Genomic DNA, 27,761 nt, shown 5'->3' with positions numbered 1-27,761 from the left:
AAAGCGGATTGAAGTTGTACAAAATTGACCCAATGAAAATGCGAGCTTTTAATCCAATCAAAATGTAGAAAGTAATAAAATTTGACCAATGATATATTGTATTTATTGACCAATGAAGATCCTTCTCTGAAAAGAGTCTTATCCAATGATATCAAAGTTCTCACAATGACGTTGTACTCAATATACATCATTACGTATTCTCAATTTGTTTAGTTGAAAAAAATTGCGGCAAATTGCAAAACTACCTCGAAGGTAAGAGAAGTGTAAAACCTTTGACTGTTATAACAAGTAGAATAACAAATAAAGCAGTGGTTAAGCTATATATTTCTCTATTTAATTGAAGACATCTTCAAGACAAAGCATTCTGAATGTAAAATGTGTTTCTGGTCGCCATTTTATTTGTTATTATTGTCTATCGAGAAAAGTTACCGGGTTGTCATTTGTTGTAACGAAATTTTCAGATGAGTTCAGACTTGTAAATTATTACTTAATGTTGAAATTTGTTAAATCTAAAACACAAATATTAAGAACGTAAGCGTTGTAACTTAAATGAAATAAAAAAAATGAACCGCGTAGTTCTATTTTTAGAACTGGGATATCCCGCCATTGTTTGTTTACAACTGGAATGAACCAGTACATTAAATTCTTTTCTTTAGACCAAACCAAATCATGTTTCGAAATAACATGATAACGTCATGCAATAATAACTTTAAATTAATAAAATGTTTCAATTAATGATGCAATATTTTGTGGCTATTACTAAATATTTTTAAATAAATCTGCCTACTCTTGAGAATGTTCAAGTTTTGTTCGTCAACGAAGCATCTCGACAGTTGGAGTGAATACTTGTAATTGTTTGTTATAATATGATAGTAATAAAAAGACAGTAAACATCGCTCATCAGTATGTTATATGGGCGAACAGTCCCGATACCCCTTCAAATCTTGATACATTATTAAGAAATGTTAGACAGTGGTAGGTTGGTATACATGTATCTTTGATGTTTTTATTTATAGGTAGGCAGGATAAATAGTTCTGTAGTTGATGTTAATTTAAAAAAAAACTCGCCAACTTTATAGTTAAATGGAAAACCTTTGATTAAAATCCTTTTCAGTCAATTTAAGAAAAGATTTGAATTTTGCCATTAGGTTATTAATTGTCTGTCATTTAGTTATGTTTGTTAAATTATCATGGCCGTGAGATGATATGATACATTATATTTTAATTTCAGTTATAAGCAATGGCAAGAACAAAGCAGACAGCTAGAAAGTCTACAGGAGGAAAAGCTCCTAGGAAACAGTTGGCCACAAAGGCAGCAAGAAAAAGTGCTCCATCTACTGGTGGTGTAAAGAAACCTCATCGTTACAGGCCAGGAACAGTTGCTTTGAGAGAAATCAGAAGATACCAAAAATCCACAGAATTGTTGATCAGGAAATTGCCATTTCAGCGATTAGTGAGAGAAATTGCTCAAGACTTTAAAACCGATTTGAGATTCCAAAGTGCAGCTATTGGAGCATTACAGGTACAACAACTATAATAATTATATAAAAACACATGTGGAAGGATTGCCAATGAGACAACTCTCCTATAGAGACCAATGACACTGCAATAAACACCTACATGTCATTGTAAAGGCTTTACCAATGGGTGACCAAATACATGCATGTAAGACATAACAAACCATAACTGCTGAATAACAGGCTTTTTTGTCTTGACTTGATCACCAGGTCTACTTTCCAAGTCAAAATTCAATTTAGTATAATACCATTGAGGGTAAAATTAAAGGTCTTGTCATTTGGTGACTCCTTTTGGACTGACAATGACACCCTATTATAGTACTATTAAATAGCTTCAAAATCAGCTGAAACCGAGATTCATATTTGTAGTGAGCAGAGGCCAAAAAAAATGTGTTTCCGGTAACATCATTTTGAAAAATAGGGTGGGTAGGTTGGAATTCTGGAAACTCGTATTGTTTTCTTTTAACTTTTAGTCATGTTTCTTGCTTTTAGATGAAAATGATTTAAATGAGTAATTTATGTTCATGTGTTGGTGAATAGGTTGTAAATAATTTCTGTATGTATTTTAAGTGAATATTTTGTATACAAGATTCAGGAAGTAATGACATTTACATTTGTAGCATGCTTAACATATGATCAAATTATAATGAAATATATATATTTCAGGAAGCCAGTGAAGCATACCTTGTAGGTTTGTTTGAAGACACTAACTTGTGTGCCATTCATGCTAAAAGAGTGACCATTATGCCTAAAGACATTCAGCTGGCCAGAAGAATTCGAGGAGAGAGAGCATAAGCATCATCTCAGACATATCATATGTTTTAACATTGTGACATTGGACATGTTTTTTAAAGTTATTTTTTACAATCATAGTTTTGAAGTAATATTTTAATAAGAAAATCATGATGCCTGTCTGTAGACAGTGTGACATTTTAACTTTTATTTCTTCATTTCTGTATGTGTGCATTATTTAGTTGACTTTTTGGACAAACAATAGACATTAAAGACATATTCTCACTCTTTCCATTCTAACTGTTCATGTACAAAGTTCCAAAAAGACATCTCTCATTCATGTTGTAATAAATTATGAATAAATGTAGTCCCTTATCTGTTACTTGTAATTATTGAAAGACTGCAGTCCACAAACAGTTCAGTATTAATATAGCATGCTGTGGATTCCAGGAAGGTGTATTTGAACTTATGGTGTACTGTGTTTTATTGGAAATCAGTGAACTATAGTGAAAAAAGAACGATTCACCTTAAATGATGGATCTTCGTCTATAGAAGTGGTGGAAGTGAAACTTGTGCTTTTTGTTTTTGACCGCTGAGTATATATGAATAGTTAAAGTTAGTTAGTCATCTGGAAGGAAATCATTTATTGTTGGTCAATGGGTTTAAGTATGCAGTTGCTTCTGCTGTTGTTTTTTTATTTGGTTGGGTTGTTGTCTCTTTGACACATTTCCCATTTCCATTCTCAATTTTAGTTGTATCCATATTAGCCACTTTATTTTTATTTTCACAAAATATATGGCCCTGTACCTTTAATCATTATTAATCGACTTGGTTTTAGACTTGATAATGACCAGTTGTAATGTTTGGAAGGATCTGGTTCCAAGTTTTACTCTTGTTAGTGATATGCTTATACCAGTTATCTTATCATGCCATTATAAATTCCAAGTACACTCTCAAAATTATGTACACATACACATCCATCTGACTGACAAAATACTGGACACAAAACAGTGCCATTTAGAAAAACGAGGTGAACTTTACCAGGACCATTTTTTTGTAAATCACCATCAGCATGTAAACTCCGAATGGGTAGTAATGAAACCTATAGTTGAACATGGGATAAACACAGCAATCGTGTGGTTCAGGAATAAGCAAAATGTTAGTATAAACATAAACAAGTGCCACCATGATAAGTGTTAAACTGAACACATCAAAACAAACATTTAAATGATTAAAAAATACACATAAGTACATGCATTCTTAAAAAAACAATAGCAGTAGACTAAAATTATACATAACTAAGCCCTTAGGTAATATCATGAAATGGTATAGATAAAACATGCATCTGAGTATTTACTTACAAAAACGTGCTACATTTGATAAAATGACTAAAAAGATCTTGCTTATTTCTGCTGTCGTCATATTAGGATAGTTGTACTTTTAGATAATGTTGTCAGTTTAACACCAGCGTATATGAATAGAGCACAAGGATCAGGCCACTGACTATCCCCCAAACATTTGTGCATATACTTGAGTATGCATATATGCTACTGACCTGTTATGTAGTACACATCATTTAAGTGAATGGATCTATAAAATTTAACCATTATGATCCAAACCTTAAAAGGACGATTGTTATTGAATTTGGGGATTATGGTACTAAGTATCCAAAGACAAGCATAACAGGACACAACCTTGTGTTATAGTGTATGCAAATGTACAACAAGGTCTAATCTGTATTTGAAGGCTTGGATTGAGTTTTAACGTTCAGGAAATTTGTAATATAAGGTCCCATACCACAAAGGAAAGGCTTGGAATTAGTTTGGAGGTACTTTTGGAGGATTTTTTCTTCAAGATTTTTCAAAAACTTTTGTTGCACAATATTTTAACAAGAAATCTTCTATTGCTCAATAGCAAGTAATTACAATTGCGCAACAGCAAGAAATCTTCAATTGGAAATAAAAATGTTATCACTTCCAATTACCCAGTATTTGGCAACACAAAAACAATCATCAATTGCGCTTATATTATATATCAAGAAATATTTATTAATTGCATAGTATTGGACAGTAGTAAAAAATCTACAATTGCGTAACAACAAGAAATCTCCATTTGAAAATAAATACAAATCTGTAAACCATTATAGGCCAAGGTACGGCCTTCAATACGGAGCCTTGGCTCACACTGAACAGTCAAGAAAATTACATGACGTTTGCAAGGTGCAGGAATCAAATATCTGTTCTTAAATATAAATGGTGTCATTGTTAAAGTCATCGTTAAATAAAAGCTACCTCCTTTTGTCTAGCATGGTTGTTACATAAAACTACAAGCAATGCAATTTTTAATGTTACTCCCGACTAATAAATTGCAGCAATCTTTACCGTTCAGTGCTTAAACTTAGATTTTTTTTTGTGCTGAATATAACCATGTTAGATTTTGATTTTGGTAAAGGTAAATTATATTGACAACATTTATTTTGTGACGGTAATCTACATTAAGTCATAAAATTGAACAATCCAAATACAAATAGTATCAAGCTAAAGTATTCTGAACAAACTTGCCACAACTGACGCCTGTCTGGGTTCGATATCTGCGGTCGTATCAGGCGGCGCCCGGCGAAGATTTTTTTCTCTGTATCTGGTGGGGAGAGGATTATTATTATATTCTTCAAGATTTAAAATATGTCCCCAATTCCCCCCTAAACAGATTGTGTAATTTTTTTATATATTATCTGGGAATAGTATATTTAAGATAAGAATTTAATTAATCTAACCAAGAACCCATAAAGGGCATCATTTTACAACAAAACATGATTGGAAAAAGCAAAACAGAAAACAAATACCATACTATTACGTTATGGACAGGATCAGAGACTATAAATCTTACAACAATAAAATATTATTTCATATATTTTGTTTACATCAGGATCTTATTTCTAAACCGTTAATACTGAAGTTCATTTTCTTTTACATTGTCCTCTATATAAAGACCTTCGAGAGAAGTTTGATATTTTCAAAAACCTTAATAATGATGATGATATTAAATCAACGATCTATTTACTTAATCCAGTAAATCTAGTTAACACCAGACACATATGTAGTTGTTTAAGTCAAGCTTTTGAAGCTCGTAATAATAATCTAATGTCAGTTGGTCTACCATAAGTATAATACTATGTAATACTGTGATATTATATATATAATTGGTACTTCAAATGTTTTCTTTATGTTGTATTTGCATAAATTGTCATGTTTAATGTGTTTATATCTTGGAATACGCATTGTATCATATGTGCTTTGTCCAATAAAATATTTGAATTTGAATACTGTAATTTCCTAGGCACATGAGAGTTGGCAAATGCTCATTTGTGAACAGCCAGAAATATTTCTTATTATTAGGTAGTTCTTTAAAATTAGTACAAAAAGTGTTAACTTAAACAAATAATAATTTCCTCTGTTCATTACATAAAGGACAAATTACTGTAAAATTGGTCTCATCTTCAATAGAATTTGATCCATGTGATAACAAGAAATTGTATATTTTTAAAATATATGTATACAATTCCTTGGTGATAAGCAGTGATGACATAGACGTTGATTTCTCTCTATGTACTTTTTATTTCTTTCTCGATTCTAAAATCATGAGCACTTTTTCTATTCTCATTTCATAATATAGTTTATAATATATATGTTTTCCTGATAAAATAGGGTAACTATGAATAGAATAGAATAGAATATTTTTATTTACCAAATTAGGGCCCCAGGAGGAGGGCATATGATACAGACAATATTATTATAAACAATAACATATGCAATACACACACAATAAAAGATATGTAACAAGTGTTATAAATATAATAAAATAAAACTATGTATAAGACATCAACAAAGGACAAACGGCGGCGCTAAGCACTTTTCAGCTAAACCCGTTTCTGGTCCAAACACTTTACAGCTTATCAGGTTAACAGTCTTATCATTTTATAGCTTAAATTGTTACGTTTAGGCTGTTAGCACATAAAATTCTGATAGATATAGGAAGACGTGGTATGGGTGCCAATGAGACAGCACTCTATATCTAATTAAGAAAGTGTGTAGGCTCTTAACACAATTTGTAGAGTGTATTGTATTGTGATACAGCACAGTATATTGCGTCATCTTCAACTGAAAACTGTGTTTGATTTCATCAAAAATTGAATTCTTACGTATACGGCTCCATGATATGCTGAATCTTCTTGTATATTGAGAGTTTTAACTTTGTTTGATATCAACTATTTTTTTTGGTGATTTTTATATTCTTACCATGTTGTTAGGTTTTGCATACCAGACCAAGGATTTGTATAGTGAGATCCTTGATCAGACCAAACTAATTGATTAAATGTCCACTCCCATTTCATATTTGTATGATCTTTGACCATATTTCTTTTGGTCAGAAACCAATATTTAGTCCATATGTCGAAAATTTCATCACAAACCTAAACCAGACAGAACCAAGCTTGCATATGGTGTCCAAACTTGCCCCAACTGCATGTTCGGTATTCATTCTTTGAAACCGTACCAGGCTGCACTCGGCGAAGCATTTTATTAAATTTTATTAGCAGGGTTTTTAAAGGGGCTGACAGGTCGATATATGGAGTGAACTTAAAAATATATATTAAATTCGATAATAAATATATAAATCATGTATTAAAACAGAGACATATAATACAATAGACCACTTTCGAGTTCATCCGTCACCGGCAAAAACTCGTCAATTATACACGCCTTTATGACGTCATTTACCAGATAGAGGGGGTCGCCTGTATCCCTGCACTATATACGTTCATCAAGCGTCTTAGAATTATGGAACTTATGATCATATATTCAATCTTAAATGTTTAATTGATTTGTACTTACACAAGAATAAACCACTATATTGTGCCTTTATTGATTATCGCAAGGCTTTTGACTCCATTAATAGAACAGCTTTATGGAATAAGTTACTGCAAAACTGTATTGATGGTAAAATGTTTAATATTGTACATGCTATGTATGAAAATGCTAAATCTTGTGTACGACAGGGTAGTCAAATGTCAGATTATTTTCAAAGTAATGTTGGTGTAAGACAGGGAGAAAACCTGTCGCCTGTACTTTTTTCGCTGTTTCTTAATGATTTAGTCCAGTTTGTATCTAATGCATATGATGGGTTGTCAGATGTTTGTAATGCTGTTCATACTGCTCTTGATACTGATGAAATTTCTGTCTATTTAAGATTGTATCTATTATTATATGCTGATGACACTGTTATACTTGCTGAATCTAAGGCTGAGTTACAAGCTGCACTTAATTCCATGTATTTATATTGTAAGACTTGGAAACTTTAAATTAATGCTACAAAAACAAAAGTTGTTGTATTTAGGAAACGTAAATCCCCTGATAAACCTGTATTTACACTGAATGGGGAGGTTTTGAATATTGTTGATGATTTTGCTTATTTAGGTATTATATTTATGTATAACGGTTCCTTTAAAAATAACCAGAATAAATTGTTAGAACAAGGTAGAAAAGCCATGTACAGTATGTTAAGAAAATGTAGAAGTCTAGGATTGCCTATTGATTTGCAATTACAAATGTTTGACACAATGGTAGCACCTATATTGTTATATGGGTGTGAAGTGTGGGGTTATAGTAACAATAATACTGTTGAATCTTTATTCTTACAATTTTATAAGATTATTTTAAATGTTAAGAAGTCAACTCCAAATTGTATTATATATGGAGAACTAGGTAGATATCCTATTGATGTATTTATTAAAAGTAGGATGATTGCAATTTGGTCTATGGAAAAGATTCATGTGTAGTAAGCAAGATAAGATTTCATCTATTTTGTATAAATTGTTATACACCATGCATAACAGAAATATGTACCATTCAGAATGGATACGTTGTGTTGAAAATACTCTAAATGAATGTGGTTGTTCTGAATATTGGTTAACTCAAAATGTGTCTAAATCTGTCAACCTAGCTAAGATTGTAAAGCAAAGGTTATGTGACCAATTTAAGCAGAAATGGTGTGCTACTGTGTATGAATCACCTAAATGTCTCAATTATAGAATTTTTAAAAGAAAGCATTGTTTTGAAAAATATTTAATAGAACTTCCTACAGATTTAAGGAAATCTTTATGTAATTTTAGATGTGTTAATAATAAACTGCCAGTTGAAAAGGGCAGGTTTTGGGGAATAGCAAGAGATGATAGAATTTGTGATATTTGTGACTGTAACTCATTAGGTGATGAATTTCATTATTTATTCCAATGTTCTTATTTCAAAAACGAGAGGAAAATGTTATTGCCAAAAGAATTCACTACAAATCCAAATGTTGATAACTTTCATGCTTTGTTTAACTCAGACAATTATAATGTAATATTCAAAGCTGCAAAATTTTGTAAAATCATACTTTCTTTAGTAAAATGATTGAAGTTACTGTTTATATAATATGTTCGTCTTCCATATATTTGGAAATGTATATCATGTATATATGTTAACTTGTTCATTTAATCAACCTATTTTGTTATATTGTGTTAAATTGTATTCAATTGTATTTGTTCACATACCCTGGTTAAGGGTCTTGAGAAATAAAAACTTGAATCTTAGTGATCGTCATTATGCAGGATAAACTAGAATTAATGGTTGCTTTGTAGGTACTTACTGACAATTCCCTAATGACAGCAGTGTTGATTATCATTTTTGAGAATTCAATTTCAGGGGCGGATCCAGGATTTTGGAAAGGGGGGCGAAGATTATAAAATTCGCCGAGCGGAGCGAGGCGAAATTTTTTTGAGACCTTTTTTGGGCTAAAAACATAAAAATAAGTGTAATATGCACTATTTAAACGGTTCCTGGCGTGGGGCATGTATATTTCATAGTTGCTGTAAAGTGTAAGGGTTGGACATTTTTCATGCTGTTTTCTCCCTATTTTAAAATTGTCTATCATAAAATGATAGTATTGATCTAAAGCTATGTACTGATATATTTGATGTAGGACTTGTCAGTAAAAAATAGACATGGAAATTCGTTGAAATTTACAATACGACCGACACGAGTTAAAAAAGACAAACAAGCAGTTTTTATCAAAATATGTGACTAATTATGTTTCACTCAACATAACTAAGGGAACCGAAGTGAGGGTTCCAAATCCACCAAAGACTACGAAAGTGTCTGAAATGACAACAAAGTTATGAATGACGGTCGACAAATGGAGACATAAAGGTCACATCCAGCAGGCAGGTTACAGTCTGGTCTTGAAAAAAAGTATTCAATATATATAAGTCCGGCGAAACAGACATTCCGGTCAGACATGCAAACCCCGGCCACAAAAAAATACGCCCGTTTTTATTCATCATGTTCAGTAAATGCTAAATAATTATGTTGGAAATTTTCGTTTTTAATAGCAAAAAAGTGGAGAAGACTATTTTTTCAATCCAGATACGGCCAGAATTTTTGTTTAAGGCAAGAATCAGAGACATTTTTTTTCTCTCAAATATCTCAGACTGCCTCCTCAAATCAAATGCTTCGTACCTGAGACTTGAAATCTTTCTAATACTGACTGGGGATCCTTATTCAACTTTGTTATTAATAAAATATAAAATAGGCTGGGGCATTTGGGGTTAGACATGTTTTCGTATGTAAATAATATTGTGGAACTTTTTTTTCATGAGAGTATAATAGTCTTTAGAGTATTTACTATTACTTTCTTTTTGGTGGAAATCCGAATAGTGAAACAGAAGTCAATACGTTCTTGCTCAATCCTGTGTCGCTTTGAAGGTGTTCTGATTGTCATGACATCCTCAGCCTAAGTAATGTATATTACTGTAATTTGAATTTCAAAATGACCGAGTGACGTTTTTTCAACGCACTGGTCAACTCCACCATAACAAAGCACATGACTTTGACAGTCAGTAAATACCAGCGAAAAATATCTTCATAAGTAAAGAATTGTCGTATACAAATTAAATACTCGGGAAATGGCAAAGTTCACGAAGTCTAGTCTGATTAATCATTTTACAAAAAAAAAAAAAAAAAAAAGTCCGAGCAAAGTGGGGGCGTACGCCCTCTACGCCCCCCCCCCCTGAATCCGCCACTGAATTTGCCGAATAATTCGTACAATACAGAACTATAGTTTTCCAACCACTCGCTCAGCATTGGAACGGAAGTGAAGATGGGGTTACACTAATGACTGGACCGAATGACAGGACCGAATGACAGGACGAAATGAAAAATGCTAATAACTTTTTCGTTTCTTAAAGGATTGATCTCAAATTTGAAATATAATAAGGTTTCATCATTTGATATATAGATTTAAGAAAAAAATATTAAAAAATTGTAAGAAACTTTAGAAAACGTGACATGACCAATTCTGATAATGACAGGACCAACATCGAGAATGACAGGACCAAATAAAAATGCTAATAACTTTTTTATTTTTCAAAGAAATTATCTCAGATTTGAAATATAAAATGGTATGCCATATTTTGAAACAAAAATGTTATAAAAAATATAGATTTATTTTCAAAAACTTTCAAAAACGTGACATGACCATCGCTGGCTGACAGGACCAACCTCGACAATGACCGGACCAGATAAAATTGCTAATTTCTCTTTTATTTCTCAAAGTATTTTTCTGAAATTTGAAATATAATAAGATTTTATCATTTGATAAATAGATTTAAGAAATTAAAATAAAAAAATATTTAAAAAACTTTAGAAAACGTGTATGACCAACTCTGATAATGACAGGACCAACTTTGACAATGACAGGACCAAGTAAAAGTGCTAATAACTTTTTTATTTTTCAAAGGAATTATCTCAGATTTGAAACATAAAAAGATATGTCACATTTTGAAATATTTATGTTATAAAAAGTTTAGATTTATTTTCAAAAACTTTCAAAACGTAACATGACCATCGCTGACTGACAGGACCAACCTCGACAATGACCGAACCAGATGAAATCGCTAATTTGTTTTTTATTTCTCAAAATATTTCTATGAAATTCAAAATATGTGAAGAATACTCAGAAGTAAAGATTATACCATTTTATACATACATATAAGAAAAAGGTATAAAAAGCTTGCTGAACTGTGACCTGGTAAATGTTGTCAATGACAGGACAATCCTCGCAATTAATGACAGGACAACATAAAAATGCTAATTATGCATAACATTTGTCAGAATATTCCTCTCAAATTTGAAATAATGACAATTTAGACCATTTTGCACATCATATAAAGAAAACTATAATAAAAAACGTATTGAAAGCTTGTGGTTGTGTGACCTGACCATCATCAGCTATGATCTGGCCGATGATATATCATAATTTCTTTCTTATTTTACTGAAATTGTTCAATTTTGATCCATAATTAATAAGATATATCTTATAAATTCAGGAAAATATATTCTATGGTGGTTAAATATCTCGACCTAGCTACTAAACGTATGTTGACAGAGAGTCACAGGACAAAAAAACACGAGTGCTCACTATATTTAAAGAGATCTTTCAAGAAATATTTATATGTTATAATATCTGCTGTTGTTGAAAAATTTATATATGATATATTATCTGCTGTTTTATTTTTCTATGGTCAGGTTGTTGTCTCTTTGACACATTCCCATTCTCAATTTTATGTAATCAGTTGATAGTTCATTAAACTATAAATTAATTAAGATTTATTGAATAATCATCATAATATTTCTTGACATCAGGAAGCCCAATTTAAGCCACTTTGGAAAGGTATCAAACTTTTTAAAGAAGTCCGTGAAAATGTTTGATTCAGTTACATAATATTTTATGAAAATATTTAAAACTACCAAGAAATCATGCATGCAAGAGTCTGGCATACTTCAAGACATGTTTATTTATTTATTTATTATGAGGGGGGAAACTATTAAGATATACCCTGCATATACTCAAGCATACATGGAAATAATTATTTACTGTTCTGAAAATATTAATAAAACAACGACATGAAATATTATGTGCGGATGCGGAGTAGCTCCGTTGAGAATTGAAACAGGGCGGTATGAAAATAAAAATGTAGACGAAAGAGTGTGTTTTATGTGTTATGATAACATAGAAGACGAAAAACATGTAATACTATCATGTCCTTTATATGCAGATTTGCGCTTTTGTTTATATAGCGAAGCTATTAAAATGTAGATTTTAATGATTTGTCTGATGATGATAAATTTGTTTATTTATTTAAAAAACATTAATTGTTAAGATATGGTTGCCAAAACCTGCTTTGATATTTTAAGTAGAAGAAATACCTTTTTATATTCTTAAAATGAAATGATTTTAATAATCGTATGTATTTTAACTAGTTTTATATAGAAATGGTTTTATAGTCTCTCATAATTCTTAATAGAATGGTACTTGTAATTTATATTTGTGTAGTGTCTGTTTTATATTGTGTATATACTCTGTATGTACTGTATATTATGTATTGCAAGTAGTGACTTTAATAAAATATTGAATCTATGTGATTTTAATTACTGTCATCACAATCTTTATTGGATTTATCAACTTATTTATGGCTTATGTCACACCTTTTGTTTGTTACCTTATAATTGTTTTCAGATGTGTCAGATTATGACCGGTAATTAATATACAAAGTATTCTGAATGAATGAATGAATGATCTTTATTCTCATAAACCAAATACATAGTTAGATAAATAAACATATAGTTGTACTAAACAGTAGGATAGACTTTCACAGAAATATATAAATCTACAAAGTTTCTCAAGCTCAACAATTTACCAATAAAAAGTTCAAATAACGCGTTGGGAGTTCGCAGACCTAACGTTTTCCCCCAAGTTATTTTTTTCCCTTATTTTCTTAAAACTTATTCATTCAATCTCAATGTGTGCTTTTTTTAAAATTATTTTTATAAATTTCAACCAGGATTTCTATAGAAAAACTTTAGTTATTTCATGTTTTCGCAAAATTGATGTATTAAAAGATGAGATCTTATTATATTTTAAATCTGACATAATTTCTTTTCAAATTTGAAAAGTGAATAGCATATTTATTTGGTCCTGTCCTTGTCGAGGTCACATTACAGCAAACGTTTAATATTTTTTTCCTATATTATTCCTATCTTTATCTATAAAATGCTTAAATCTGATTATATCTCAAATTTCAGAGAATTTTTTTTAAATTAGAAATAAAAAGTAATTAGCAATTTCATCTGGTCCTGTCAATGTCGAGGTTTGTTATGTAAGTCAGCGATAGTCATGCCACGTTTAAACTTTTTATATTTTTTATAACATTTTTGTTTCAAAATATGACATATCATTTTATATTTCAAATCTGAGAGAATTCCTTTGAAAGATAAAAAAGTTATTAGAATTTTGATTTGGTCCTGTCATTGTCGATGTTGGTCATGTCATTATCAGAGTTGGTCATGTCACGTTTTCTAAAGTTTCTTACAATTTTTTTTAATTTTTTTTTCCTAAATCTATTTATCAAATGATGAAATCTTATTATATTTCGAATTTCAGAAAAATATTTTGAGAAACAAAAGAGAAATTAGCAATTTCATCTGGTCCGGTCATTGTCCAAGATGGTCCTGTCAGCCAGCGATGGTCATGTCACGTTTTTGAAAGTTTTTGAAAATAAATTTACATTTTTTATAACATTTTGGTGTCAAAATATGACATATCATTTTATATTTGAAATCTGAGATCATTTCGTTGAAAAATAAAAAAAGTTATTAGCATTTTTATTTGGTCCTGTTGGTCCTGTCATTATCAGAATTGGTCATGTCACGTTTTTTAAAGTTTCTTACATTTTTTTTTTTTTTTTCTTCTTAAATCTATATATCAAATGATGAAACCTTATTATATTTCAAATTTGAGATCAATCCTTCAAGAAACGAAAAAGTTATTAGCATTTTTCATTTGGTCCTGTCATTCGGTCCTGTCATTCGGTCCAGTCATTAGTGTAACCCGTGAAGATGCCCCTAAACGCACAAATGACGGTGATAAAGGCGCGTATAATTGACGAGTTTTTTCCGGTGACGGATGAACTCGAAAGTGGTCTATTGTATTATATGTCTCTGATTAAAATAACTAGATTTTTAATTTAAATCTGCCAACCGGGTCCCTGTGCCTTAGAAAGGAAATCCCTTGTCATAGAAAATCTGCTATACTCTCTACAAGGTATGCAGTGGCAGAGCCAGAACTTTTCTGGGGGTCAGGCTTCGGGTATTACCTATATAATCAACCAAATTCAGTTTCCCACGAAAAAAAGGGGACAGGGCCCCTCCTCGCTGGATGATCCGATCCGCGAAGTAAGTATGGCATGTCACAGTCATGTCGGATGAAGCAAACTTTGCCATACAAATACAAATCTGAGGATCATTTCTTGTTAGTTAGGGAAGGAGAATGAACATGGCCATGGAATACACTCTATTTATATAATTTACTGATGATATCTGAGTCGATTCTCAATATAATACAACAGAGACATGTAGAGTACCCATACGAGCACGCCAGTTATGATGAATCTGATAGGTCTCCAAAATGGTCTCAACTGATGAAAATGTGTTATTTTACCATAACATTTTGCTATCATGATTGAGGCAAATACATTGAGAAGTAGCCTTTGTAACACAACTTCGATCTAGCTTTGATTCAAGGTATTGCCTAAATGTATTCCATGCTTTGAACTTTGACAGAAAAAAGCAATGTTCACATTGCAGAATATGGAACTTTGAAGTTCAGTGGGACTGTGCTGAATATCACAAGCACTTTGATTTGTAACAAGTTTTTCACTGTTTCCGGTGTTTAAGGATTTTACATTCTATCCAATCGCTTGCATCAATGGTGCACATATAGACAAACTAAACTGCAATGACAGCTGTTCTCACAAATATGGCATGGCAGGTATAAAGTCTTCCAAAAGTCTGGAATGTGTTAGGATAAGCAAGTGCATTTTATAAACATTATTTGTTTGGGTGCATCTTTTAATGTAGATATATTAGCTTGTAAAAATCAGGACTACAGAACAATAAGGTGTTGTCAGCTGCGTAGTTTATACTATGACCTCTGCTTAATAAAATAAACAGAAAAATAATGTGTTGTCAGCTGCGTAGTTATATTATGAGCTCTGCTTAATAATATAAACACTATCGTTTTAATTTATAAAAGTGGTAATCGAAAGAAGTCCAAGAATAGAACCCTGTTGCATACCTTTATGAATGTCAGCTCAACTAATTTTTAGATCTATATATTCCAACTTTTTTGTTTTCCTTTGGATTTTAATATGCATGGATAAGAAGAAACATAAAAAAGGACAATTTGTCATGTAAAACTTTAGTAGTTTTAAATTATGAAGTAAGCAATCAAATATTTGAAAAGGCAACTTAAAACTGTGGTTATCTCATGATTTTTATCAAATGCCTCTCTCCAAACCTATAAAAGTCTAGAAGTGTGGCTTGACATCCATGACATGGTCTAAACCCACACAAAATATTAAATGAACTCTTGTTGTGTTTTCTAATATAACAAGGGATTAATCATTGTCTAAATATTTAAGTGTTTGACTATCAGGGTGTTGGAGTGTTATACTATTAGGGGATTAATATGACGGATAGACTATTGAGGTGTAAGCATATAAGGGTTTTCAGAATAAAGGGCTGCCATTGACATTTTTTGGTGTGCTGGACAAGATTAATTCACCGATGCTGCAATGCTATTTTCCATCTAAGTGTACACACAAAGAACTTAACAACAGTTATTTAAATTGTATAACAGTAAATTGAATACAAAAGATTCTACATGTAATATCGGTCACTTAACAGTGAAGTATCATGACACATAAGCAAATCAAGAATGTCTACAGTACACGGATTCCCCACTCCCACTATCGTTTTCTATGTTTAGTAGACCATGAAATTGGGATAAAAACTCTTATTTAGCATTTGAATTAGAAAGATCATAGCATAGGGAACATGTGTACTAAGTTTCAAAACTTAAACCTGAAGCGGGACAGATAGATGAACGAAAGGAAACACAGACCAGAAACATAATGCCCTGCAACTATTGTAGGAGGTTCATAATTACTTCTAACCCTATGATATCAGATCAGCAATTAATAATTGTCACAACATTTTAGGATGAGAGAAACTTAGTTAGCAACAGGGTATGGGTTTTGTTCATTGTTGAAGGCAACACAGTCACCTATAGTTGTTTATATGTTTTTCATTTTCAGTGGTTTTATCAGGCCTTCTGGCTTTCTTCACCAACAAAAACTGACCACCACGAAATAGCAAATTACGGATAGTGTTGAAACAACAATCAAACTTTGTCATTTGGTGCCAGGTATAGAGTTGTCTCATTGGCTATTTTAACACATCTTAGTTGTTTATAAACTGTCCAACACCAATATTCAAATCAGTGGCAGATAAACTTTTATTCAAATTTGAAGAAATAAAGGCCATTGTTTTACATTGTCATTTGGAGCCTTTTATTATAGCTGACAATGTGGTATGGGCTTTGTTCATTGTTGAAGGCCATACAGTTACCTATAGTTGTTAATTTCTGTGTCATTTTGGTCTCTAGGGGAGAGTTGTCTCATTGACAATCATACCAGTGATACCACATCTTCTTTTTTTATAATAAATAATACAAGTTGTCAACTACTTCATTTTCTTTCAAAAAATTATATTTTACATAAAAATTACAGTACATCTATACATGTAGTACTAACAAATGATACATTTATTTATTATGTTCATGCTGAAGTTACCAAAATAAATTAGTACTACAAAATTGTAAAGAAAAACATTTGTATAAAGAAAGTCATTTAATTTACATGTATATGTATCATATTGTCATACCATTGCCCCAGTTCATTGGCTTTCAAATCTTTGACTTTGTTTGGCTTTCCTTTCCCTCACAAGCTGTGTTAATCTTTTCTCGTAGTCATCTGTTGGTAGGTTGTTATAGATACGTAATCTGATATAATTCCGTAAATGAATCTCTTCCTGATACTCTTCGTTTCCTGGATCAATTTGTTCATAGATTATCTTTCTAAAATTTGATTCAACATTTGATAGGTCTTCTTTAAGATAATAGAAATAAATAATGTATGCAGCACAGCTCAACAAAACACTTAATGGTTGATAAACAGGGGTCCATATCAGGTAATTTACTGTTTCCAATACACTACTCTGTGTTGATGCATTTCTTTTGCAGAATTTCACTGTATCAAACTTCTGTCTTCGTAAAACTTGATTAGCTGAACTGTGAATACCACTTCCTCTGCAAATAACTCTGAAAAAGAATTATTTAATCTTAATATGCACATGTCTGAGTTAGTAGATAGATATTATAAGTTATATGGTTCGCTACTGACCCCATACGGATCCATAGAGGGTTAGTAAAATCCATAGGGGGTGAGGCCGGAGGCGGAGTCCCCTATGAATTTTATTCACCCTCTATGGATCCGTAGGGGGTCAGTAGTTAACCGTATAACGAATTTATCGGACGCTGGAGTTTTTTTGCGGCGTTTTGTTGAAAAATAAACAATGAAACACAACAACATTAATAGATGACGTCGCTATTATCGCGTCATGAACCCCGTATGAAACTTACTAACCCCATACGGTCTCCTAGGGGGTCACCACGTGACGGTGTTTAACCAATCACAACGTGATAATTCATCTGTGGTCCGATAAAACAGGATAAGAAGATGTGATATGAGTCACAATTTATAAAAAGTACATGTAAGCCATTAGAAACTATTTATGAAAACCAAGAATTATAATAGCCTGTTACAATCCTTGGATCAAATTATCTTAACTGAATAAAATAACCATAAATAAAGTACAGATAATATGTCAGTGCAGTCATACAGAACATGAAGAAAACAAATTCACTTCAGCTATTGATGTCATACAACATTATTTATTTTTGCTCTTTGGCATCATACATTTGAAACTGTGACAGTCACCATCATCATCTTCTAATAATGGTCAGGAGTTGCAGACAACTGACCAGGCCTTATGTCAATGGGGGTTACAAAACATTAACAAGGTAACTGAATTATGGTGCACATTTAGTGCTTATATTGATCATGTATATGATTGCATTATTATAATCAAGTTGTTAAAATCAAGGATTTTTATAGAAATGCTACTATACAAATCCTGGTTCAAATTATAACATATAATGTATCAATACTCAAATAGATATATATATGTATGGGTGGATAATCTTACATATTGTGGTGGGGCTTGATCCTTAGCACTCAATAATTGTGAAACCACTAACTTTTAGTCTTTAGTGTAAATATAAGGTGCTTAGTATGCATAATGACGATAATTTATGACCTTGTTTATTGTACATCATTACATGTGACATTTGATGTTGCAACCGGCGGATATTACACAAATAGTATCATACTTTACCTTGGAATGAGCTGCAAACACTTGAAGGGTTTGATGCTAGATACCCTACTGGAAAAAGACATAGTGCGGCTGAATTGTTGTCAGATTTAAGTATAAATTTTGTCAAAACGCATTACGAAACTAGAATTCGGGCTCTTAAAGAACGGGGAGAGAAACATTCGAATTGGGATGACTTCAGCTATCGGTAACCTTTCGACCCTTTTTACCATTCGGCCCATTAGTGAAAATTGTTAACTTGTGTAGTGTCATCCCGTTGCATACCTGCCAACTGTCACTATTTGCGGGGGATTTCCCCCATGGAGGCTCCCAAATTGAAATTTCAAAGAGCAATTTTGTTCAAAATTTAAAAAAAAACTATTAATTTTACAATGAATTGAGGCTTATTAAAGTATGAAGAAGCCAAAAAACAACATTACACTGTATTTGAAGGCCCCCTTGAAGGTTTTTTAGGAGTACGGCAGCCATCTTGCACGCAAAACCCCCATGGGCATTTTGAAAACTTGGCAGGTATGCCGTTGACATATTAAAAGGGTAAAGACTTTGCAAGTCTTGACTATCCAATGGAAACTATAACACGAAGGATGGTAAAAAAGCCAGTTACATAAAAAAAACCTAGAAGCTCTCAACAGCCTGTGTCGCCCACCTGTATTTACTGATGCTTTGCAAATCATGGCAAATACGGTTAAAATCATAATTAATACTATTAACTATAAGATATTATTAGATACTATAATGGTATCCAATATTAACCAAAAACTACAATTTCCTAACATACCTGACAGGCGCCCATGACTGTCTGTAAGATGCAGATGCTCATGCACCGACTGTTTGGCATGTACACCCTACATTCATCACTGATATACGTCAAATATTTATCCTTATTTTGACTTCATCTATCTTCTACTCTTTTTTATTGGGGAATTTCGTTAATGGACACACACAAGATTTGTTTTAGGGGTTCCGGTTTTATAACAAGAGTCTCTCAAGAGCCTGAATCGCTCACCTTAATTTTTTTTGTTAAATCTCTCATCAATGATTATTTTGGCTTTTCAATTTATTTAAATGTTCTTTGAATTGTCCTCTTTTCTTCAAAAGCAAAAATAAAATCATTTTCTCCTATGTTCTAATTTAGCCATAGGAGCTATGTTTCTGACATACAAGGAAATGAAATATAAAATTTATACTAGATACTCTGAAACTCATTTAGCCTAAGTTTGGCTGAAATTGATACAGCAGTTTCAAAAGAGAAGATTTTTTAAAGTAAGTCAACATGAAGAACAAATTGTGAAAAAAGTCTTTAAAGGACAATAACTCCTTATGGGGTCAATTGACAATTTTGGTCAAATTGACTTATTTGTAGAACTTACTTTGCTTAACAATTTTGCTATTTTCAGTTTATCTGTATCTATAATAATATTCAAGATAATAACCAAAAACTGCAAAATTTCTTTGAAATCATCAATTAAGGGGCATTATACCTGAAAAATCAGCTACCCAATTCGGCTGAAAATTTCAGGACAGGTAGACCTTGACCTAATAAATACTTTAACTTCTTGTCTTATTTGCTCTAAATGCTGGAGTTTTTGAGATATAAGCCAAAAACTGCATTTTACCCTGTGTTCTATTTTTAGCCATGACGGCCATGTTTTTTTGACGAAATAAAAAATAAAGCACAAACTTTATTTTATACACCCTACTGATCATTCAGTTGAAGTTTGGTTGAATTTGGTTGAGTAGTTTTAGAGGAGAAGATTTTTTAAAGTTAGCAAATATGATGAACAAATTGTGAAAAATTGTCATTTTGCTGTTTACAGTTAAAGTTTATCTTTATCTATAATAATATTCAAGATAATGAGCAAAAGTGGAAATGTTAATAAAAATTTAAAATTTTTATGAAAATTGTTAAAAATTGACTATAAAGGACAATAACTCCTTAGGGGGTCAAATTGACCATTTCGGTCATGTTGACTTATTTGTAATTTTTACTTTGCTGACAGAACATTCTTGCTGTTTACAGTTTATCTATATAAACTACAATAATATTCAAGATAATAACCAAAAACAGCAAAAATTCCTTAAAATTACCAATTAAGTGGCAGCAACCCAATAATGGGTTGTTTGATTCATCTGAAAATTTCAGGGCTGATAGATATTGACTTAATGAACATTTTTACCCCATCTCAGATTTGCTCTAAATGCTTTCGTTTTTGAGATTTAAGCCAAAAACTGCATTTGACCCCTATGTTCTATTTTAAGTAACGGCGGCCATGTTTTTTTACGGATCAAAAATCGAAGCACACAATTTGTGCAGGATAATCTAAGGAACAACCAAGCTAAGTTTCATTCAAATCCATTCAGTAGTTCCAGAGGAGAAGATTTTTTAAAGTTAGCAAATATGATGAACAAATTGTGAAAAATTATCAATAAAGGACAATAACCCCTTAAGGGGTCAATTGAAAATTTTGATCATATTAACTTAGTTGTAGATCTTACTTTGCTGATCATTTTTGCTGTTTACAGTTTATCTTTATCTATAATAATATTCAAGATAATGACCAAAAACTGCAAAATTTCCTTAAAATTACCAATTAAGTGGCAGCAACCCAACAATGGTTTGTTTGATTCATCTGAAAATTTCAGGCCTGATAGATATTGACCTAATGAACATTTATACTTCGAAGCACACAATTTGTGCAGGATAATCTAAGGAACAATCTTGCTAAGTTTCATTCAAATCCATTCAGTAGTTTCAGAGGAGAAGATGTTTGAAAAATTGTTAACGACGACAGACGACGACGACGATGGACGCCAAGTGATGAGAAAAGCTCACATGGCCTTTTAGGCCAGGTGAGCTAAAAATAGAAACTGAATGATACATCGTATCTCAGCTTCCACATACTAGTAATTACTAACTGTAATTCAGTTCAGTTAATACTAGAAAACTGACATGCCATGAGTGACAGTAAGGAACCCTCTTGTATATGTTTATTAAGTGAGGCAAAAGAATTGATGCATACAAACCAAACAGTCTAATTAATTGACGAAGCTAATTTAGTGTTCACAGGTTGTTATGTGAAAATCCAAGCATTATATATGCATTTTGATGGGCAATTCCGTAAATGTTGTACAACCGTTAATTTTGACACTCATTTCGTAATAGCAAATCAGACCTTTTTCGTAAAAATCCGAGCAAAAAATTATCAGTTTAAAAAGTTTTCTGAACACAATTTCGACTATAGGAATTCCCTAACAATTTTGAATGCATATTATAACTATAGAGGCTCTAAAAAGCCCGTGTCACTCTCCTTGGTCAATGTGCATATTAAACAAAGGACACAAATAGATTCATGTCGTGATGGTGATGTATATGTAGATCTTACTTTACTGTTAATTCTTGCTGCCTACTTTTATCTCTATCTTTAACGAACTTGGCCCAGTGGAAAATATTTTGTAAAAATTTACAAAATTTATGAAAATTGTTGAAAATTGACTATAAAGGGCTATTTCTCCTTAAGGGGTCAATTGACCATTTTGATCATGCTGACTTATTTGTAGGTCTTACTTTGTTGAACATTATTACTGTTTACAGTTTATCTTTATCTATAATAATATTCAAGAAAATAACCAAAAGCTGCAAAATTTTCTTCAAATTACCAATTCAGGGACAGCAACCCAACACCAGGTTTCCTGATTGGTCTGAAAATTTCAGGGCAGATAGATCTTGAACTAATGAACAATTTAAACCTTTCAGATTTGCTCTAAATGTTTAATTAGTTTCAGAGATCTGAGCCAAAAACAGTATTTTACCATGATGATCTATTTTTTGCCATATCGACCATCTTTGTTCACGGGTAGGGTTATTGAAAACAGTTTTTAAACTAGATGCCCTAATAATGATTATGGACAAGTTTTCTTACTTAAAGAGTAGATGATTTTTGTAAAAGATTAAAAACATTTACCAAAAATTGTTAAAAATTTATGATAAAGGGCAATAATTCCTCAATGGGTCAACTGACCATTTTGGTCATGTTAACTTATTTGAAGATCTTACTTTGCTAAACATTATAACTGTTTACAGTTTATCTCTATCTATTATTATATTCAAGATCATAACCAACCAGGTGCTCTGCAGGGTGCAGCTTTATACGACCGCAGAAGTCAAACCCTGAATAGTTGGTACAAGTATGGACACCACATTCAAGCTTGATACAGCTCTAATTTGGATTGCGATCAAATTTTTGTCATTATATGAGTTTCTGACACAAAATCAATGTCAATATCTTACAAATCTATTGCGCAATATTGTGCAATTAAAGATTTCTTCTTTTAATTTTCTAAAAATTTGGAATTTGAGAAATTTGAAAAAATAAAAATTGAAAACAACTTCTACCCCCTTTTTTTTTGCAATAGTCCAAAACCTGACATTTCTTTTAATATACAAGTAGTGTGAGGGAGGTAAATCAGAACATACCAAACATTGTGTGTTAATTGTTAATTGTTTTAGAATTACCTCCCTTACGCTGCTTCTAAATTGTCTTGTTAAATTATTCATTGACCAGAAATCCGAAACATTTTGAGCCATATCCCCCCCCAGAAAGTCAATACTTACCATCCCTTCATGGGAAAAAAAAGTTTATTAGATACAAATACATATAACAGATCAACATAACTTAACTATCAAATTGCTATGAAAAAAAACTCAATTGTAATTGAAATAAAAACTTTATATCTAAAAGAGGGACGAAAGATACCAAAGGGACAGTCAAACTCATAAATCTAAAACAAACTGACAACGCCATGGCTAAAAATTAAAAAGACAAACAGAAAAACAATAGTACACATGACACAACATAGAAAACTAAAGAATAAACAACACGAACCCCACCAAAAACTAGGGGTGATCTCAGGTGCTCCGGAAGGGTAAGCAGATCCTGCTCCACATGCGGCACCTGTAGTGTTGCAAATCCGGTAAATAGTCTAATTCGGTAGGTCAAATTCATGAAAGGGAAGGTGATTGTAGTTACGACGTAAGGAACATATCCGATATCATTTGTGAAATGGCTATTCCATAACGGTCAACCAACTCGTGATGGCGTCCGTAAAATTTACGAAGGGATGATTTCAACTTCACCATTTGGAACTCTTGATTTAATAGCTTCCTTGTGAGCAGTAACCCTCTATCAAGAAAATCATGATAGGAAATGCAAGCACGAGAATATCGTATCAATTGAGAGATATATACCCCGTATGCAGGTGCTGCTGGAATGTTGCTACTTAGAAATGGAAAGTTTACAATTGGAAAGCTGACATCATCTCTTTTGTCGTAAAGTTTTGTCTTCAACCGACCCTCATTGTCAATTTCTAGATGTAAGTCAAGATATGAAGCTGACTTAACTGTATCTGTAGTATCCTTTATCTCCAATTCGATGGGATAGATGCGTTCCACATAGTCACCAAATTTTGAATTGTTTAGTGAAAGAACGTCATCTATATAGCGGAAAGTAGAGTTAAAGGATATTGCTAACTTCTTATCTTTCTTCCTAAGAAGTTCCTGCATGAAGTCAGCCTCATAATAATAAAGAAACAAGTCAGCAAGTAGAGGGGCACAGTTTGTTCCCATTTGGATGCCGACAGTCTGTTGAAAAACACGTCCTCCGAACGTAACAAATATGTTGTCAATCAAGAAATCAATCATCTTGATAATATCGGTTTCAGAGAATTTTTTGTTTGAATCAGAGTGATTCTTTACAAAGTAGGATTTATCCCTCCCTAAGACAAGATACTTGTATCTACGTTGGCCATTCTTTTTTATGAAGTAAATAAAAAATTCACGCTAATTAAATCTGTTAATCTCTTGTATTTAGCATATTGATCAGTATAATACATTAATTGAATTATGAACACTGAAATTGAAGATATCGGAAGTAAACATAATTTGAGAGGACAATTGCTTTAGAATATTTAGCAATTTTACGAAAAATCAGATGCAAAGGAACATGCACGAACTGCAAACATCTAAATGTAAATAAATATTATGTTACTTGTGGTAGCAAGTGTCACCTTGGAAGAGAGTACCAAAATAGGATTCAGATATACAATGGAACAAATATTTAATTTCAATTGTTCCTTTGTTCATTTTATCCATCTATTTGTAATAATAAAAATTTGTAACACAAAATTGAGATTGTGATAAATGTTTGTTTAAATTTAACCAGTATAACCCATAACAGGTATGGTCAGCTCGAACTGGACCATACGCGTATACTCATACTGTAACGTGTAACCAGGCGTTTATATCTCAAACGTCTGTTCCAGTAAATACTTGGATCCAAGTTGTCCACAAACAATACGGTAATACTAAAAACTTCAACTTTCTACGTTATGCACAATGAACTAAAATATACACACTGACTCTTTGTCGAAATAAAGTAACAACAGATAAATACATATACAAATATAATTCAATAAACCAGCCTGTCCTCAAGATGGGACGATGTGTCACTTATAGACAGTACAGCTGGTACAGCTTGTCCTCCGAATGGGACAGTCTGTCAATACAAAACACAGCGAGGTCTGATACAACTTGTCCTCCGAGTGGGACAACCTGTCACTATCAGACAGTGCGGGCTGGGACAACTTGTCCTCCGAGTGGGACAACCTGTCACTACCAGACAGTACGGGCTGGTACAGCCTGTCCTCCGAGTGGGACAGTCTGCTATGTCGATCCTGTCAACGTGTACGTCCACTCTGTACCCAGTACGAAGTGTCCTCTGAATATCAAGGCTCTTCTAGCACTTAATATATCCAACGGACGCAGGATGACAGCTCATCGACAGCCAACCGACCCTAGAGTGCCGTTTCTCACTCTCTTATATACCCCAGGGCGAATATACTATTTTCTGGATAGGGGTGTTCTCTAAATGTTTCCGATACCGAACATAGAGAGTCCCTTACGATCACCCCACTAACTTTCGACCCTGCCACTAATTTCCCCGCCAAACGTCTAAATCCACACAACGTTTCTTTCTGTATAAAATAAGCATATATAATACAAGATTCTCCAGATTTATAACCATATCGACCAATAAACATTACAATACGGTCCGACCGTACGCGTATGGTCGGACCGTACGAGTATACGTATACGGTGCGTACCGTACTCGTACGGTCCAAATACTCATATGGTCTGGAACATATACACTTAAACATAAGTTATTGTTTGAAAAATACAAAAGTGATTATTTTGGGCCCTCTTTTTGGCCCCTAATTTCTAAACTATTGGGACGACCATTACCCTCAAAATGGTATGGAATTTTTTTGTAAAAATGTAAAGAGATCCATACACTTAAACACAAGTTATTGTCTGTAAACTAGAAAATGCTTCTTTTTGGCCCTTTATTCCTACAAATATGAGAAAATTAACACCTAACTAAATCTTAGCCTTCTCTGTGTTATATAGAAACTTCGGGTAAAATGTCAGAGAGATCCATAAGTTACACACAAGTTATTGAAAAATGCTTGTTTTGGCCTCTTTTTGCCCTTAATTCCTAGACTGTTTGCCCAATAACCCCTTAAAAAAATCACGACCTTCTACTTATGGTATTAAACATTGTAGTACAATTTCAGATTAATTGAAATAATAATACACAACTTTTTGTCTGGAAACTAGAAAAATGCTGTGTTTGGCCCCTTCGGCCCCGTTATTGAATTCCTAAACCTTTTGGACCATAACCCCGAGAATCAATCCCGAATTCCTTTTGTGGTTATAAACATTGTTTAAAATTTTATTGGTTTCTTTTAACTTATTTAAGAGTTTTTATCCAGAAACAATCCACCTTAGGACGACGCTGACAACACTGAAGATGACGCGATACCAATATACAACTTTTTTTTTTTTTAATTTTGCGGTTGTATAAAAACGGCTAAAAATTCCTAAAATTACCAATTCAGGGGCTGCAACCCAACAACGGATTGTCAGACTCATTTGAAAATTGCAGGGCAGATAGATCTTAACCTGGTAAAAAACCAGAAGCTCTGCAGGGCGCAGCTTTATACGAACGCAGAGGGTGAACCCTGAACAGTTGGGGCAAGTATGGACACAACATTTAAGCTTGATACAGCTCTGAATTTGGATTGTGATTAAATAGTTGTCACAACATAGGTTTCTGACACAGATTGAATGTGGTCTACGAACTTGAAAACTTAAAAATTTTAACATTGTACATTTACCTTTTATGGTCTTATATCCAAAATCATGGATAGATTAATGATCTATTTGGTCCTTCTTTATTTATCAGTTCATCCTGACTTTTTTAATTGACAAACTGCTAAGGTTTGAGAAGGTTTGTATCCATTAAAACGTTTTTTAATCTAAAGTGAATATTTTCGAAGGGTTAAATATTTCGCAGTGGTGTCTTGCCATGGCTTTGTTTGGACTTGTTTCTTTGCTTTTTGGCCTTGAATGTTTGTCCCTAACATTTTATTAACTGTGCATTTGCATTCAGATATCGCAGATCAAATTTATTCGTGCATAGTGTATCAATATACATTTTTTGAGTTAAACCTGCGAAATGATATTTTATCGTGTGTATTTCTATGTTGTGATGTTATGCTATTGTTTAAGAAAAGGGAGAAGGTTTGTATCCATTAAACCGTTTTTTAATCCCGCTGCAAATATTTGAACCTGTCAAAAGTCAGGAATCTGATGTACAGTAGTTGTCTTTTGTTTATATATATGAAATTTATACGTGTTTCTCGATTTTTTAAAAAAGGATTAGACCGTTGGTTTTCCCATTTGAATGGTTTATATAGCATCTGGACAAAGAAAGATAACTCCAATTTTTTAAAGAAGATTTCAAAAAGAATATTGGTTTTGGTCCAAGACAATAATTGTCGTCCCTTGATTTTCGTTTTTCACAAATATAGTTCCAAGTGTTGACAGTGGGTTACTTGCTATTAACTTTTATACCCCTTCCAAATTTATTTTTCCATGTTTAATGCCTCAAATTGCAAGTAGGGGGTGAAATTACACTGTAAAAATTTTGGGTCCAGAATTTTAAAGGAAAGT

At 32.5% G+C, this 27,761-nt stretch overlaps 2 protein-coding genes across 2 annotated transcripts; one reads left to right on the top strand and one right to left on the bottom strand.

The window, feature by feature from the left end:
* The first annotated feature begins 89 nt into the window (after positions 1 to 89).
* Positions 90 to 2,624, top strand: LOC134725552 (histone H3.3A). Its single transcript, XM_063589466.1, has 3 exons — positions 90 to 252; positions 1,232 to 1,522; positions 2,184 to 2,624. Exons 2-3 carry the CDS (start codon positions 1,241 to 1,243, stop codon positions 2,310 to 2,312), a joined length of 411 nt encoding a protein of 136 aa, XP_063445536.1. The 5' UTR covers positions 90 to 252; positions 1,232 to 1,240; the 3' UTR covers positions 2,313 to 2,624.
* A 14,373-nt stretch (positions 2,625 to 16,997) lies between these two features.
* Positions 16,998 to 18,861, bottom strand: LOC134727212 (uncharacterized). The gene is made up of 2 exons (XM_063591593.1): positions 18,695 to 18,861; positions 16,998 to 17,558 (listed from the first exon to the last, which is right to left on the bottom strand). Exons 1-2 carry the CDS (start codon positions 18,754 to 18,756, stop codon positions 17,135 to 17,137), a joined length of 486 nt encoding a protein of 161 aa, XP_063447663.1. The 5' UTR covers positions 18,757 to 18,861; the 3' UTR covers positions 16,998 to 17,134.
* Between the last annotated feature and the right edge of the window lie 8,900 nt (positions 18,862 to 27,761).

The sequence above is a fragment of the Mytilus trossulus genome, chromosome 7 (assembly GCF_036588685.1).
Source record: "Mytilus trossulus isolate FHL-02 chromosome 7, PNRI_Mtr1.1.1.hap1, whole genome shotgun sequence".
Classification (NCBI taxonomy): Eukaryota; Metazoa; Mollusca; class Bivalvia; order Mytilida; family Mytilidae; genus Mytilus; species Mytilus trossulus.
The sequence above is the reverse complement of the archived record's forward strand: the minus strand, read 5'-3'. Positions and strand labels throughout refer to the sequence as shown.

Bases quoted from the DNA above. Each gene is read 5' to 3' on its own strand.
- LOC134725552 (XM_063589466.1), top strand. From the start codon at position 1,241: ATGGCAAGAACAAAGCAGACAGCTAGAAAGTCTACAGGAGGAAAAGCT. The intron at 1,523-2,183 runs GTACAACAACTA...TATATATTTCAG, and splicing joins CAGCTATTGGAGCATTACAG to GAAGCCAGTGAAGCATACCT.
- LOC134727212 (XM_063591593.1), bottom strand. From the start codon at position 18,756: ATGTCTTTTTCCAGTAGGGTATCTAGCATCAAACCCTTCAAGTGTTTG. The intron at 17,559-18,694 runs GTAAAGTATGAT...ATTCTTTTTCAG, and splicing joins TGTTTGCAGCTCATTCCAAG to AGTTATTTGCAGAGGAAGTG.